At 46.1% G+C, this 17,538-nt stretch overlaps 1 protein-coding gene across 5 annotated transcripts in view; it reads right to left on the bottom strand.

The window, feature by feature from the left end:
• The window catches only part of VASP (vasodilator stimulated phosphoprotein), a 476,938-nt gene that overhangs the window by 162,837 nt on the left and 296,563 nt on the right, over positions 1-17,538 (bottom strand). For all 5 annotated transcript variants that reach the window (XM_069644704.1, XM_069644701.1, XM_069644707.1 and 2 more), the window contains one exon: positions 7,855-7,921. In XM_069644704.1, the coding sequence (XP_069500805.1) occupies positions 7,855-7,921 (67 nt within the window). The remainder of the gene's footprint in view (positions 1-7,854; positions 7,922-17,538) is intronic.

Raw genomic sequence — 17,538 nt, 5'->3', positions numbered from 1 at the left:
AACGCCCACCGTCTATGCCCTCGGGAGCCAGGCTGCTAGATTGACAATTGTGGATTGTAGTGCATCATCATCATCATCTGCTGCCTTTATATCCGTAACGGCATTTGTGGGTGCTGTTTGATTGGTGTTGCTCTCATCATGTTCAGTAGATGTGGATGCCAAACGGCCCTTGCCCATGTTGGAGCCATGAGGGTTAGAGTCATGCGATTTTTCTGTTCATCTTCTGCATAACTTGGTGCACCTGTACCTGCGGTGCTGGTTAAAAAGGGCAGGCAAATATCCCTGGTGAGCTGACCCATAGTGCAGGGCCCCCAGTGACCCTTGCTGGGGCACCTGGAGGCAAAGAGCAGGCATTCTGCGCTCTTCCTTGTGGATACGAGGTCTGTCTGGATGGCCCCATATGGCAAAAGTTGTGTTAAGCTCTTTTTTTTTGGATCCCATCCCCTCCCCACTCCCTACCCCGGTGTGCTTCTTCTGGCTTTGACAACAGATCTGCCGAGTGACCGTCACTCCCTGGTACAGGTTGTGCTGCATGCGTGGTCCCTCTTTGCAGGAACAGTACCTCAATGGTCGAGCAATGTGCAACATCATGTGGGAGTGCATACAATCTTGCTTGTTGATATAAAACATCGCAGCTGTGTAGTTGTCTTAACTAGCTCAACCCCTCTCCCTCTCCCATTTGATTTTGAAAACGTAGACGCCTAAAAAGAATTGCCTACATTGCTGTGCAATGGAGGCTGGTTGCTTGTCCAGGCTCCTTCACTCTTTTACACTAGATGTGCCCCCTCCCCATGTGACCGATGGCATCTGTTGTCAGTGCAGTGTCACTTGTGGACTGTAAAAGGTACTTCTTGAGGTTCTGAGCCCTTCACCGTATCACCAACTGAAAGACATTGACTTTGACCAATAGGCATTCAACCACTCGTGCATGGTTCTCCTGTGTAAGAATGCATGTGGAAGCAAGTGCATGCGATTACTAACCGCTTCACTGCATTCTTCATCATGTGAGGCGGACGTCTGAGAAAGGGCAACATGCCACTGCAAAAGCGTGTATCCTCTCCGGCAAAGGAAAGGCCATTGCCTTCTCTGGCTCTAGAAATCACTCCCAGGAATGTCTACTTTTGCCCGGGTATTAGTCTTGATTTCTCAACACAGACAGTGACATAATGAAGGGATGGGTCTGCCCCTTCTGTGTGCTGCTTTCACTGATTGTCTGAGCTCCCTGTCACCAGCCAATCACCCAGATCTAAACACTCATGTACTGCTCGTCCACGCAGATGTGCTGTTGTGAACACATGTTATCCCGAAGGGAAACATGGAGAATAATCTGCACCCAACCAGGGATGCCATTTCACCAAAATGCCAGGAGTAGCGGAAGCGACATCACATGACCATTGACCTCCGATGACATCACAGGAAGTGATGTCATTGACCCCACCCTGAAAGTGACATCATGGAAAGCAGTTAAACACAACCTTTTACCCCTTGACAATACAGGAAGTGGCATCACATAGCATTGTTCCCAAGTAGATTATGAAAAATATGGTTACAATATCACTGCAACGTGATAAACATTTCATACAGGAATGGATCACCATATGTATCAGCAGAAAAAAACAGGCCATCACTGCAACTTGCGAAAAGCAAAATACATAGTACAAAAATGTATGTTTATTCTACTCTAAATGCTTTTTGGAGTATTTTGGCTGCGCTGTGAATTTGATGCGTTTACGGACGGACTAAATAGTGACAAACCCCTGAAGTGTACCTGAAATAAACCTTTAATGAGTCAAGCAATTATCGTATAGAATTCCAGAAAGACTAATTATTTGTTCTTCCTATTCTCTCTCATTTAGGGACACTGCTCAAAGTGTTTCACTTGTGGAACCCTGTTTTTTTTAAGAAGCCCGAGTAAGAAAGCCAGCCACTCTAGAAACAAAACCACATGGCGCCACAGCCCAGGAGCTTCAATTTGTTAAAATTGACACAACAAAAAAAAGTGTTTAAAAAAAAAAAAAAAAACAAGGGAGTCCACAGGGGTAGCAAGGGAGACATAAGGGGTCGCAAGTGCGACCCCTAAATGACATCCCTGCACCCACCAGGAAACAGATACTGGAGATGTCCTCTGTGTATTCAAATATGAACATATGCATGCTCCATATCCAGGGTGGGCATGTCATTGTGTAGAAGAGGAATGACTACAGGTAAAGTTGGCATTTTTCCACATACCTATTCACAGGTCTGAGAGTGCATTGGCCAAAACAATACATCTTTCTTTGGAATAAGGTAGTATATTGAACATATACACACCGTGGTTCTTGCCTTGTGCGGTACCTTTTCTATCGCTCCCTTTGCTAGAAGCGCCTCCCTTCGACTAGCAATATAGGGAGAGGTTTTCTTTTGCCTGATCCTTTTTTGGCAGGCTGTTTGTCAGTTTGCAAAGGAATTCTATGCAGTAGCCCTTATGTACAGTTTGTAGTACCCTCTTGTCTTTGGCAATTTCCCCCCACGTGGGCATGATTGGTTATTCTTCCCCCTACCCGCATACTGTGTGAGGTAACCTTGATGTTGAGAATCACGGTATTGCAGCTGATGCAGCATTTAAGGGGCCTAGTCTTCCTTGGCCTCTATCTGGCTGAATCTAGGTGCCCTCCATAGTTGGCCAGCTGATACAATGGCGTATTGCTGGCAGAAGCAGCTGGACTATGAAAGGCATTACCCAAATTGACCTTTTACAATTGACCTTTTTGTCCTAATTCACCTAATAGGGGTCCTAATTAACCTTATGCACAATTGACCTTTACATTTAATATATATATATATATGTATATATGGTGGGTTTGGGGTAATAAATATAATGGGATTGGGTAGGTGGTTGCGGGGGCTTTTGGACTGAGTGGGAGGTTGCCGGGGGTTCCCCCACCGTATTCATGTCCTAACTGACCTTCATTTCACGATCAATTGTGAAAAGGTCAATTCTCCCGCAATCAATTGTGACAAGGTCAATTAGTATACATCCCTATGAAAAGGTGTGGATAACCACATGCATGAGCTATATCTTCTCTGGGTTTGTGCCAGGCCTCATAGGTTCCAACATAGGATTTAATCGGAATAGCTCCCAGTGGTATGCCGTTTCCTTCTCTTTTGGCTCGCTCCAGCATTTCATGCACCAGTTTTCATCCACCATGCAGCATATTAATGACCATGGCTGGAGATTCGAGTTTACAATCTGCTACCCTTAACTTCCGGTACCCAATGCATTCGTGGTCAATCTGGCTGCCATCTCTGGCCCACCAGGGCTATAGCTCTAGTATTTGACACAATGTCCCCTTCTTGAAGAATTGCTTGGGCCTGCGATTGTGCTTCTCCCGGCATTTTGCTTTAAGAGGAGTTCGAACTCCTCCCCTTTTCTCCCCATTACACTGCACAAGCAGGTCATTCGAATTGGCGATGCGCAAGTTGCATGCTGCTATAGTAGCAGTTTTCCTGTCCGAAGCATATTTGCACTTGCTGTCCTCATCCATTGGTGCTTTGAAGTAGATGCGGGAGAGCTGCATTTCTTTCTAGCGCTGGTAATGAAAAGGCGTGGGAACTAGGGGGACCTTGTATTAGAATGGGGTCCTCTGTTGATGTACGGTATTAAGGTTCTACGCATGCATTAAAATGCCTCACTTGTGATGTGATTCAGAACTGGAAAAGTTGTTGGTATTTTCTTACTAGCCATTTGTCTTCCCCTCAAGAAACCCTTTTGAGCCTGAGACCCTCAGTTGGTGTCTGCATTACAGCATGGCATCTTGCTAGACGGTCACTTGGCGAAGAGGGCAATGGTGGAAATGCGTGCTGTAGTAGACAACCCCACTCTCCCTGATCTTGCATCCGTTCTTCCCTTTAGGGAAGTCATGTTTGGCAATATCCTCATGGGAAGACTTCACAGGCCTTCGAGTGCCTGGAATTGAATGAATGTAGGAGCTGATGTACGTGTAGCACAGGCAGGGTGGCCTTCAGCTGGACTGATGATGCCCGCAGCTCTTTTAGAGCTGAACATTGCTTTGGCCTCCATGCATTTGGTGGTGCTTCTCAGTTTGCGACTGGCACAGTCTCTCTCCTTTGGGTGTTCCCCATATGGCACCATATGCAGCTTTTTGGCATCATAGGGTCTTTAAATATTCCACATTTTATTGTGGTCAATGTTTCAGACACAAAGTTTGCCCACTTGTAGCGTTATTAGTGTCGGCCTTCTGTGCCCATGCCTCCTTTGTTTTCCCAGTTTAATTGTCTTGGTTTCCATGCCATGTTTTTTCTCCCCCGCACTTTCCAGGGGGTTTCTGAGTGCATGATGTTACTTCTTGGGAGCACCGTGAACAGCTGTAACAGCTGGGCTGATGTCCTTCAATGCCAGCACTACTTTTGGAGTCACAATTCTCACTTCCGGTGTAGTGCTAGAGGGCACACAATCTCTGCCTTCAACTTTCTGATGCTGGCATAGAGTTCCAACCACATCGGGACATCCCGAATTACAAGTCTTCATAACGTAGGGCACCCAGCCAGCACTGCTCCGTTTTTGTTTTTAGGTTCTTTGGCTTAAAGTTTATGCAAGCCGACACTTGCTCTCCCTGTGACCCCGGGAGAGACCGATTGCATGCTCTGTGCCGGTATATCCAAGGGAACGGATTATTGCAAGATGGACAACTTAAATGCCATCGTGCCCACCGAGTTGGATCCAGAAAAACAAGGCAGAATTGAAATTACCAAAATAATGACTCATTCCTATACAACCGCTCTACCTGCTGCTGGCGTGACTTTCTGAGTTTGTCCCGGGTCTTCGGTGCTGCGTTTCTATACACTATTCTCCATGATGGGAAAACATTGTGGAGAAAAACAAATATCTGAGGAGGGTGAGAGAGTAGGAGCATTGTGGGTAGCAGCACCAGATGCACGGTTCCGATTACAGCAGTCCCAGTGATGCCCCATCTAAAACTCAAAATAAGGTGTAATGCTACAACTAACCACTAGATGGCGATTTAGGCTTAGCATGTGGATCTAAAACAGATCCTAGACTGCAGAAATGTATTTATTGTTTATTTATATAGCACTTGCACACAGGGAAAGTGCTTCAAACAAATGCCGTTAGTGTCGGAGCCAAAGTGGCAATAGTCTCCTTCAATGTGGCAGCCAGGCTTTGCTCTGGAAAGGGATTCCTTTTCGCCACAATCTTAATGTGATCTTCAAGGGATCTAGGCCTGAAAGGGGTGTAGGCTTGCTGGGCGGTAGGTCAGATCTGGGATGAGATGGGATTTTTCGGTCTAGCCTTAGGAAAAAAGAACCCCAGCGAAACAGAGTTGCAAGGATGTTAGAGTGATAAAGCAATATTGAGTAGAACGCTGTGCGCCAGATGAGGTTTTGGCGTTGGGAGTATTTTACTCCCTGTTTTTTAAAGCTGGGAGTTCAATCATTTTTTAATTACCTTTTCACTCTCTTTAAAAGAAAAAAATTAAGTCCTATTAGCAATGGGAGTGTTTTAAAAGCAGGTAAAAACATCCTTCACTAAAACAAACCGTTTTGTAATGAATATTTCGGTGCACCTAGTTAATTCAGGCATATTAAAAGGATACATTTTTAATTTGCAGATCAGTCAGTAATGGGTCTTTGTGTGGCACTGCCTGTACTAGAGGTCGCACCATATCCATATAGCTGTGCGAGGGAAAGCAGGGGCACAGGCTTCTGTGTCTGGTACCTGTATTTGGTTGGGAGTATTTTTACTCGCCATTTTTCTTTTTTGAGAGTACTTGCCTATCTTTAGGGAGTACCTTATCGCTAGGATCAGGTAGGTGTTGTTAAAACTCTCCATACGTTGAACTGAGGATTTGTTGCAGGCTTGAGGGATACAGTTACGGAGGTAGGATTGTTTTTTTCTGGAAACGGAGTCGGATATCCTCTTTGAGGCTCAGGTTTCGTGGAGTTTGCATCCGAATTTCCGTTTGGCTCGAGTAGGGCGTTTATAATCACTCAATGTCAAATATAGGGGCAAGGAGTCGAGAACGTTTGTGATGATCTGTTCATACATATGCAAGATCGTCTCTGGCTGTTGCCCCTCTCCCAGCGAAGAGGAGTACGCTTCCCTGAGGTTCAGGGTGGCGGCGTGCTTCATGGACCTGACTGGAAAGTGGCAGCGTGGGCCGGCATGCGAGGTTCAGGCTTTTAACAAAGTACAGGCAAGTGATCAGGGTGGATTCCGAGTTAGTGGAACCAAACGGTTAGCTCACCCATGTTAAGGGTGAGCATCGCACTTAGATGGACTGGCGGGGGTATGAAATACACCACACGTAGATGGATTGTTGGGGTTCGAGAAATGTATTGCTACTAACCACACAAAAAATATCAAGAACCATTCTGCATACTCGCCCTCAACCTCTGAACTAAACACAACCATACCTCTACCGCACCCACTTCACAACACCCACCATGAACCCAAACCATACACAATATCACCTTAACACCACGTGATGGCTACCGATCGAAAATGCACCAACGCTCAGTGACCAGTTTCTCCGAACTGAAGCTGCCAACAGCACATCACAGCTCTCTGGCTCTTCTCCCGCTCAATTCTATTAATGAACCCCGCCACTCCCCTTGCATTGTAGATCTGCCAGAGCGCCAAGAGACCACGCACGTGGCAACAGTGCGCAGTATACGAACGTTTCACATAATATTGATGGTTGAAGATGGTGACAGTCTTCCCATTTTGCTGCAACACTAGCAGGTCTGTAGAGGACTGTCTGGGATGTCATATAGGGGACTAGAGGGCATTTACAAGCCAGGCTTTCAAAAGAAGCGGTCAGGTAGGTGGGGATATCTTTGCATTACAGCTCTTTAGAGATCTATATAGATATATATACACCTTTTAACTTCAATGTTTGCAAGCAGATACCTCAGGCAAATGGCAGTGTCCTCAGGGTTTGCATGAAGTGAACATTTGCCCAGAGTAGTGATGGAGATTCTAAAGGTGAAACGAATGAGGCAGGTTGCTTACACACATGAAACACTTTCTAGTGAATAGAAGCTGGAAAGAGGGACATGAATGTAGGTGCAATACAGTTTCCTCCAAAGATCAGGGCGTCTTTGACATTTTCATAATAGCTAAGTGGAGGAGAAAAACGAACATCTTCACCTCGGGTAATAGGGGGATCAAATCTTTCTTTCAAGAGGAGCCCATTCTTAACAGCATAATCCACAGCTGCACTGAAACAAAAAGACAGTCACGGCCGTCCTAGAAAAGGGCTCATGGGGAAGCATAGACCACTGCTTTTGCCTGCATGTCTCGGGACGGGTCGGCGCTTAGAAACCTCTGGGTATTAAGTGCGTTATAAATAACCTATCATATGTCATGGGTGCATGGAAGTCAGGAAACTGTACCAAAGGGGGCATCAGTCATCCACAGGGGCAGCACCAAGAAGTGCCCACCTAACCATCTATAGCCCTCGTGAAATATCCAATGTGCAACGTACAACCTAGAGATTGTGGTGAAGGGGGACACAAGTCCAGGAACCGTAACTGTCTGACAGAAGAAAACCTGCAAATACAAGGGTCATGGAGTCAAATTAGGGAGGAAAACCGGTAAAAAATAAAATAAACTATATTTAAAACGGGATTAAGGAGAAGAGCATTTATTCAGAAGCAAGCAGTGGCTGCTGGATGGACAGAGCTGGAAGGAAATGGGCGAGTAGATGCAAACAAGAGAAAGCAATGAGACACAGGGACATGAATGATGGAGAAGAGCAAAAGAGGCAAACAAAATATAGGCCAAAGCAGGGAAGGAGATCGGCATAACCTGAGGGCTCTATGAGGGAACTTTACCTTCTCTGCTGCTCCAGCTCCTCGGCGGAGGGTCCGTTCTGCACAGCATTTGGCACAGCACCAGCACCTGAAGGCAAAAGAGATGTGGGTTTACGTTTAGTTGCGCGCTGAGCATCTCATGCGCCACTCGTTATATTGAACAGTACGAAGGAACCTACTGACTGTCAGCCGCCATCACCAGTTTTTCAGAGACAGGGGTGCAACACAATTAAACTAGTTTATTTTTATTTATTTTTTACATGTATATAGTGAACTAAGCCCCGAGGCAGCAAGGTGCTTTTACACTGCAAGTTACATAGACAAAGAACAGTATGCATTAGTTGTATGATATGATATTTTATTTATATCGCGCTCGTACGCAAGTGTTTCAGAGCGCGACCAAGCAAAGGGAGGGGAACAAGGGAGAACAAAAAATAAAAACAACGATCTTACTAGGACCAGTGACATTAAGAACGGAAAAAGGGGGAAAGTGCATGGAAGGGGGAGAAGTGGAAAGTGCAGAACAGAGGAGAGAAAATAATAAGTTAAATAAATACAGACAATGAAAGGCTGGTAGTGCAGCCAACAAGTAGCAAGTGCAAAATTAGTCAGACAGGGTATATCTGATAAGTGTAGAAGAGTGGGGGGACTGTATGGGTACAGATACAGAACCCAGTGCAATGGGAGGCCCGGAGACAGTGCAGGAGGGAGGCAGGGTGAGCCGTTACCTGGGCCTTACTGAGAGTAAGTAAAAGGGACAGTCATGAGGATTTTGCTGAAATTGTCAAGCGAATAGCAACGTTTTTAGCGCCTTCCGAAAGAACGTTCAGCCCTCAAGGTCGGGGGGTGGTGGGGGTTCGGGGAAGGGGTTCCAGTTCTTGGCAGCTATGGTCGGGTAGCTAGATCCACCTGCTTTGGCCCGTTTGAACTTAGGCTGAGTGATGCGGTTGGTGTATGCTTCTCTTGTGGGTATGGATGAGTTGTTTCCGTTCCATTTTTTGAGACAGGGCAACCCTGGACAGACATCTGTGGGCGATGGTGTTTTAAAGGTGATCCGTTCATGCATAGGCAGCCAGTGTGCTTTTTTTCTTGTTGCCGTGATCTGGTCTTTCTTCGGGATGTTCAGGGCTTCCCGAAAGAACATTGTTCTGAATGACTTGCATTTTTTGTATGTTTTGATCAGTGGTGCCTGCAAAGAGGGCATTGCAGTAGTCAAGCTTGGATCCTATAGTGGCTTGGGCTATGGTGAGACAGCTGCTTGGGGAGAGAAACCATCTGGATGCATTGATCAGTTTGGTGGAGTATATGGCGGCTGATGATATGGCATGGACTTGTCCTGATAGGGACAGGGAGGCATCAAGGTAGGGGACACAGGAGCCTTGTGGAACACCACAGGTGATGGGAGTTGGGCGGGGTGGCACTGGCGTTTTCTGCAAAGACTCAGATGGATCCATCTCCTACGAAGGTGTGCTTCTGGGAAGAAGTAGGCTGAGGTGGCGAGGTGTTGACCTAGGATTTTATGATCTACCAGGTCAAATGTTGCCAATAGGTCAAGCAGGAGTAGCAGTGCAGGCTTACCTTCATCCCGGATTTCATCAATCTGGATTTTAAGGTCGAGTAGGGCTGACTCAGTTCCGTGACCGGGGTGGGAGCCCGATTGGCGTATGCCTAGCATCTTGTTGGCTTCTAACTGGCGTTGGATTTGCAGGTAGGCTGCTCTGTCCAGGATCTTTGACAGGAAGGGAACCATGGTGATGGGGCAATAGTTGGTGGGGATGGCTGGGTCCAATGATGGTGTTCATAATTAAATGGGAGAACCCAGGCTTCCTTGAGGTTGGAGGTGGCACAGCCCATATTAAATGAGGCATTGATGAAGGCTATGATTACAGGATCAAGGGCATCTGCACATTCTTTGATCAGAGTGGCTGGGCAAATGTCCCTTACAGCGAGAGGGTTTGAGGCCATTGAGGATAGTTTTTACTTCCTCTACTGAGCCATTGGTAAAGTGGAATCAAAGAGTAGTGCGAAGTGTCGGGGGGATAGTTGAATGGTGGATGTTGGCACGTGAGAGATGGATGGATTCTTTGGTGTCAATCTTGCTGTGCAGGGTGCTAATTTTTCCCAAGCTTAGCATTCTGAATGTGGAGCACCTTTTGATATGGTGATTGGCGAGGAGGTCGGGGTTCCAGGTTCCCCAAGGATAGTGAAGATTTCCCAGGTGTTGGATTTGGCGTTGGTGATGCGGGTGTTGTAGATGGAGGAATTAGCCTGACAGATCACTTTAGTGTACTGTTTGGAACAGTGATTTCTTTTCCTCAGAGGATGATTTTTTTCCAGTTGGCTTTTGCCGATCGATTGTTGGAGCGGAGAGCTTGAGTTCAGGGGTAACCAAGAGTTGATTTGTGCTGATGGTTTAGTTTTGCATGGCTTGAGGGGAGCTATGGTGTTAATGCATCCAATAGGGTTTTGGTGTATAGGTGTACTAGTTAGCTGGAGTCTTTGGGGAAAGAGTATTGGTAGGAGTGAAGTGAGCATCGGGGCAAGGAGTTCCTTGGTGAAGGATTTGGAGCTTTGTGCAAGAGTAGGCAGCATCAGGATGGAGCTTGGGGGGTGTGCACAAGTGGGGAGATAGCAAATTGCACAATGTTGTGGTCAGACCAAGGGCATGGGTAGATGGAGTGAATGCTGACCTGGCAATTGATGTAAACAAACCAGTCTAGGATGCAGCCTTTGTTGTGAGTTGGGGTGTTAATACATTGCGTTAGGCCAAGAGAATTGAGGGAGCTGGAGAGCAAGGTAGCTGCATTGTCGTCCATGCCAGTTTACCCAAGGTTGGAGTATCATTTTGCACGATGGTTTGATAGAGGCCCCCAGGGTGTGCAAGAGGTCCTCTTCAAATATCTTGGCCGGGTCAGGGGCGACAGGGGGTGGTCGGTAGATGATGTGGACAGAGATAGTGTCAGTCTGATATGGTCAGTTTGGTGGATAGTATTTCGCAGTTAACCGGCATCACACAGTTGGTGACTCCAATGAATAGTGAATCTTTTGCAAAGAGTGCTACTCCCCCCTCCCTTTGCATTCCGTCTGTCAGCCCGGTAAATGGTATAACCAGAGGGCAGAGCAACAGTGTTGGAGCAGATGCTGAGTGCAGCCACGTTTCTGTGGTTGCTAGGAAGTCTAGGTCCTGTGAGGATACAAAGTCGTTAATGTCCAGTGGATAAATCTTGTGTTAATGAGTGCACCTTTTAGTGGGAGTATCTGGCTGGCATGCCGATTGCTGGTGTGGGTCTTTTTGTGAGCATGGTTTTCTACTTAGTGTGATTAGCAGCAGCTGTAAGTTTGGGAGGGATATTTAGAGTGGTTGCTGTGCAATTCCTAAAGCATGTGTTTTTGGTGGCTGTAGTATGAGGCAGGGAGGTGAGCATGGAGGAAGAGTTTGTCAATCTGGAAGAGAGGATGGGAGTTTGTATGTGGTACGTGGGCGTGTTGGGATAAGGATGGTTGGAGGGGTGGTGCACATGGGTGAGGTGGTCGTTATCTGGTGTTGGGTTATGGTAGCTAGCAAAGGGCTGAAAGTGTGGCAGGAATGGTGTAGGCTGGGGTAAAGCGTAGTTGAATGGTCTGAATTTGGAGAAAAGCGATCTTCCCCGAGATAGGTGGTGGTGGGCATGCCTCTGGAGTGGGTGATTTCGGATTTGCCGTGGGGGAGGTTCGACAGGTTGCAGATGAGAGGGGGGGGGGGGGAAGAGAGTTGGGGGGTGTCAAGTTGGATAGGTGTGCGGTGCGCACTTGCATACTTGAAGGACCTGGAGTGGGATTTGTGAAAGACAGGTACCAGTTGTGAAGCTGCTGGTATCTCCCGCTGTTCCCTGGGAGAAGTATAGGGGAGGGATCTTGCTTCCCTCTTGGAAATCCTGGCCTTCCTTTACTGGTGGATGCTGTAAGGCAGACCATACCCTCAGCCAGGGTTCAAATGAGTCCTTCTTTCAAAGTTGTCGGATGCTCTGCCAAAAGAGGGGCTCAGCCCTCTTTTAAAGCCAAATGGGCCCCAGTGATTAGTGCAGGCTAAGCCTACTTTAATGAACCATTCCTGGGTTCCCACCAACAATGTTCTATAATGCGTGATGTCATAACCAGAGTGCTTTTCAACAGGAAAGGTAAGGGGTGACAAAATGTACTACCAACTCCCACCCATCTTCCTGTCTGTTGTGGATCAAAGTGTCTCTCTGGTTAATTAAGCTCTGTGACTCCCGATCAAAGGTCTCCCTTGAAGTTTGTGGCAAGAACAGACTGTCTCCATCAAATCACATACTTCTTCCCTCTGAAAGGGGGTTCCCTGCAGGGGTTGCCTACTGGAAACAGATGTCCCAGACATGACATTCACTGCCCTTCATACAGAGGGGTGGGAGCTAGCTTCAAGTTGACACATTGCATATCAAAGAGGTGTTGGGGTTTCCTTTCTCCTTTTGTCAGTTCTGCGATCAGGCCAGTTTCAATTAACTCGCATCAGTATGCGCTGCAAACCAGCAGAACTTTGACAATAGAGAGGGCGGATCCATGAAGTCACTCACATTTTAATTAGGCTGGCTATGGCCGGAGGAAGGTGTTGCCTTCCCTCTTCCTGAGATACTTTGATGTACCCGTTGCTGTTACATTCCAGGTAAATGTGACAGGGAGGCCCGCGCCTGTATTCTGTGTCCCCCCCAGAGTACACATACTATGTATTTGTTGTGTGGTGAGCAGAGGAGAATGTGTGCAGATTAGCCCCACACATTTTCAGAGGTTGATCTCCCAACATTTATTTTCATTATAAACTAATGCCTAGGTTAGCGTACACTCCCCATGTGGATGATCGAATTCCTCAAACTCGCCCTCTCCACATGCACATAGCACACCATTTCCTACTTGCCAAGAAACAATTAGAACTTGCTAGTGGCAAGTGCACATTTTGAGGGCTGTTCGAATAATACACATTGAAAACCATGTCTGAAGATAGTCCTGTGAATATGTCCCCCCCCACCCCTGGAATCAAAAATCCATAGCACAAAATACTTTAGCCAAGGCGATTGAAAATATCTGTATACTACTCTTGACATAATTGGACCATGGAGTTACGCATTTTACCACAGTAGACGTAAACCAATACATTACTTTGAAAAAAAACCTTTAACACATCATGCAATATCAAAAGGCATAATAGGTAGGGATTTACTGAGGTCCAGTAATATTTATGTATTTATTGATCATTTGTAAGACGCTTTATACAGCAGGATTGTGTTTCAAAGTGCCACAAGGCTAATTGGGAAGGGAACAGGGGAGATAACTGTGGCAAGAAAACAAAAACAATATATATACAGTTGTGGCCCTAGTAGGCCTTGTGGTATTCCACCGTGTAAGTGCATTGATGAGAACTGCAGGGGAGGGAGATCTAAAGGGGGAGCAGAGTAGTGGACAAATGCTGGAGGAGGGCACAAGAGGGAAGTGCTGAAGGGAGCCAGGAGGAGCACCTCAGGCTAAGTGCTGGTACAAGCAGCTCTCAAGGGTGGTATGCAGAGCCACAGGCAGGGGCCTGCATGGCAATGCAGTTGGGGGGAGGGAGGCTGGTAATGACAGGGAGGAAGGGCTCAAGAGCCTGTGAGGTTTATGACGATCAGGCTCCAGGTTACAGCAGCAGTGGGGCGATTAGCAAGGAAGGGAAAGAAGGAAAGCGGTAGAGAAGAGCAATGTTTTGAGCAGTTTTTCCGGAATTTAAGGACATCCGGCTCAAAACTGAGAGGTGCAGGGAGGCAGTTCCAAAGGGAGGCACCAGCCGTGGAGAGAGATCTGCCTCCCACTTTCTGCTTAGAGAAACATTTGACAGTCAGAGTTGAAATTAGAGGAGCGTAGGTCTTGTGCAGGGGGAGCATATAGAGAGGGAAAGTTTGAGATTGCGTGGTCCTAGGCCCCAGAAAGCCTTGTGGATGATGCAGAGCCAGTGTAGAGATTTTAGGGCTGGAGAGATATGGTCCCTTGCCTTGAGGCCAAGGATAAGTCTTGCAGCCCTATTCTGGATTAGCTGCAGGGGGGCAAAGAGAGGAGAGAGGGAGATTGAGAAAACGGCTGTTGCAGTAGCCCCGCCTGGGGAGAACCGGAGCTCTGGAGGAAGGTGAGAAAAAGGAAGAATGCCTCCAAGTAGGTGGGGTCGAAGTGGGACTTTTTGGTAGGGTGATGTGAGGGGTGAAGAAAGAGAAGAGTTGAAGATTACCCTGAGGTTTTTGGAGTCACAAGATGGTGGGGGTAGAGGACCCAAAGAGGGTGACCAAAGGGTAGGAGGAAAAGAGGGCACAGGTGTCCCGATGAGTACAATCTCTGCAAAACACTACCTTCAGTAACGTGGTTTACATGGTGCCATGAATGAGTTATGAATGGTTACTCATGACGCTTCCTCCAGTAAAGACTATCTACAAGCAGTAAGAACTGGGGCCATATTTCCTCATCAAGAAGTGATGCTTCAGGGTAAATATTTGTGGCTCATAGAACATTCCCTCTAGTCCTGCATATCATTCAGCCTCAAGACTTTGCTCAAAGCCTACAAAGTGGTAACCCAGAAAGTGTCATGAATATCTAGTTAAAATGAAAATGTTCTCCATTCTAAACTAAACCGGTGTGCAAAAGAATGTCATGTATGCTTTAACACTTAAGGACTTTATTTAAGAAATAAAACACACACACACACAACCGCCCCTCCACAGGGGGCTGTATCGTGGGTTGCTCGGGTGGTGGTGGAGCTGTGGCAGTGGGAAAAATAGTATAGGAGTGCGGCGGCGGTGAAGACTTGAGTATGTAGAAGAGCATGAAGGTAAGTGACGGAGAGGATGAGGTACGAACTACAGTCTGTGTGGGTTTACTGTGTTTGTGAATGGGTGTGGGAGTGATGCGAGTGGGGTGAAACAGACAACACTAGGGAAAAGAATTACAGAGAACTATGGAGGACAAGAGGAAAACATGAGGACAGATCAGAGAAATCCACAGAGAGCGAGAGAAAGAGGAAGCCATGAGGAGACCAGGTGGATCAGAAAGATGAAGACGTGGTATCGGGAGGGAATCCCCCAAATATAGGAAACCGGTGAACAAGCTTGCTATGGGTCCTACATTAGGAAACTTAGGAATTCCAAGAGTGAGACTGCTAAGGTTTTGAACCTTAGGGCTTCGCTAATGTCGAGTTTAGAGATACTAGGGTTCCCCTGGCATTAGCTCTTGAACAGCACCACTTGGTCCCGGGTGTAATGGAACCACTTGGTCCCGGGTGGAATGGTTAGTAGGCAGTAAGGCAATGAGAAGGATAGCACAGCATGAAAACACTGCCATTCTGACACCGGCATGTGTTTAAAATAAAGAGCCTTTTAATGAAGATCCTGCATTTGTGTATCTGTCACAACACACAAACACGTGAAAAATCCTTTATACATGAAAAAAAAAAACAGGTTCATCCTTGGTCATGTAAGAGATTCCATTTGTTCTACTATCCAAGTCTGTCCAAATTAGGCCCAATAACGAATGACACTAGTACCTAGTAACTTAATAGTACGCTTTTATATCACAAGGAAGGATTACAGGCGGAGAAGACAGCTCAAAGTAATCTGTAGGTTAAACAGATTTCCCCAACAGTTGCTTAAATCACTAAATTACATGATTTTTTTTTTAAACTGGTTTATTTGCATTTCAAAACAAACAATACACAAAATGACATTTTAACATCTCACTATCTAATGCTTATGAAATGGAAGGTAACGGGGGGAGAGAAAAAAAAAGGAAACCATACATATAAATTAAACAGTAAGAAACCCGATACAACCACCAAATTGAGGACTGCAATGAGTGAAATATACAGTTAAAATATCCACATACATACAACAAAAATGTAAACTTAAGCTGAACTGTTCTCTCGTCTAAATCATTTTCTAAGATAGTCTTTAAAATCCTTATTTAGGAAACTGCTCCAAAGTTTATAAAAAGAAAAGGTGGACTTAACTTGAGTTGGAGTGTTTTCTTGTTCAATTCCTTTTCTGTGATAGTCAGTTAACCCATATTTAGCAAACCGCTCTAAAGTGTATCAAATATATTTCCATTTTTTTGCAAGTTCAACATAACTCTCAATATGCAGAATGAGTACATTTCTGACATCCACAGGTCTGATGGTGCCTCAGTCGATTTCCAGCTCTGTAGGATTAACCTTTTTGCCATCATTGTTGCCTTCAAAATCCAAGATGCTTGATGATCTGAAATCTTCCAGTTCTGCATCTTCTTCCAGAATCGTCGTTTCAAAACTAAATACTCCATCATCCTTCAGCACCTTGTTCAGCACTTCCCTGATCACAGACCAAAAAGATATTATTCTGTGACATTCCCAGTGCAAATGCTCCAGAGTACCCATCGAGTGACTACAACCCCAGCATGCATCTGTTTGATTCAGCCCATGGCTATATAAGTGATCTGGAGCCCAGAAAACGATTTACAATCATGACTAGTCTAGCTCGCTCACCAATGTTCATAGACATTCTTGGGATATTTTTGCATAGTGCTCCCCAACACTGATTTCATCGCTTCTTCCAGACATAAGGACCATGATTGTAACAATCGGTCATTTCTTTTTGAAGAACCATGTATTAAATTATATACCTTTGAGGCCATTTGACCATGACCTATTATCAACATTGCACCTTGCTGTTACTGCCCATAGAAATGACCATCACACAAGGACAGTGGTCTCGAATAGTGCTCTTCTCCCACTGGTTGGTGGTCTTACTGCACATGGCTCTGTAAACGAAGATAGAGGGGTAGTTAGTAGCAAAATGGGAGGGGGGGAAGATGTGAAACATGTGGTGTGGATGGGTGCATATTGTACGCAAGTACCAGAGTCCTGTGGGCCGATATGCACGAATGGGTCTGTTGGATCCCCTTTCGGAATGTTATCCAGCAAGGAAGAATGTTATCCAGCAAGGAAGAATGTTATCCAGCAAGGAAGAATGTTATCCAGCAAGGAAGAATGTTATCCAGCAAGGAGAGCCTAATGTTGGAGAGGCTCAATTTAAGGCACCATCGGCTGATGTGGACGAGTAAAATAGAACTATAAAGGAAAGCTTAGTCAAAGCTCTATAGTGTCCGCTTGCTGTTGGCTAGGCCTGGAGCAGTGTAATGCAGGTCAGTTGGGGGAGTTGGACAAACCTAGGTACATGCAGTGGGGGAAGAGTAGATCAATGCTGGCCTGCCTCTGGTGATGAGGCAGAATGCTCACAACTGTGAAGCAAATAAGCTGTTGCAGTCCTTGGAATCGGTTTCAGTTGTGCAGCGTCTCTCCCCAGTAAACCAGACAGTGAGGGGTTTGTTAGCTAGATCCAGAAGGGGTTTCTGATCATTTCTAGAAATTGAAGGGCACATTCTAGGTGTGCAGTTTCTGTGCAAGTCTTGTGTGGCAGTGGATTGAAAAGGCGGGGTTTTGGTGTTTTTGCAAGAGGTTGGGTGGTTTTCTGTATGGAGACGTTTGGGTAGGATTTTCCATGGATGGGATGCTAGGAGGGAGAAAGGAAACCCTCCATGCAGTTTCCCCTTGAGGTTTGGTACCCTTAATTGTGTGTTGTTGCTGGATCGAAGTGTCCTTCATGGCAGGAGTTTAATTGTGATAAACCCTGGACCCCTGCTGTGGTAGGCGCATTGCGCGATGCATAC

The sequence above is a fragment of the Ambystoma mexicanum genome, chromosome 2p, assembly GCF_040938575.1.
Source record: "Ambystoma mexicanum isolate Mex_15411 chromosome 2p, UKY_AmexF1_1, whole genome shotgun sequence".
Taxonomy (NCBI): Eukaryota; Metazoa; Chordata; class Amphibia; order Caudata; family Ambystomatidae; genus Ambystoma; species Ambystoma mexicanum.
This window is presented reverse-complemented; position numbering and strand designations above follow the sequence as displayed.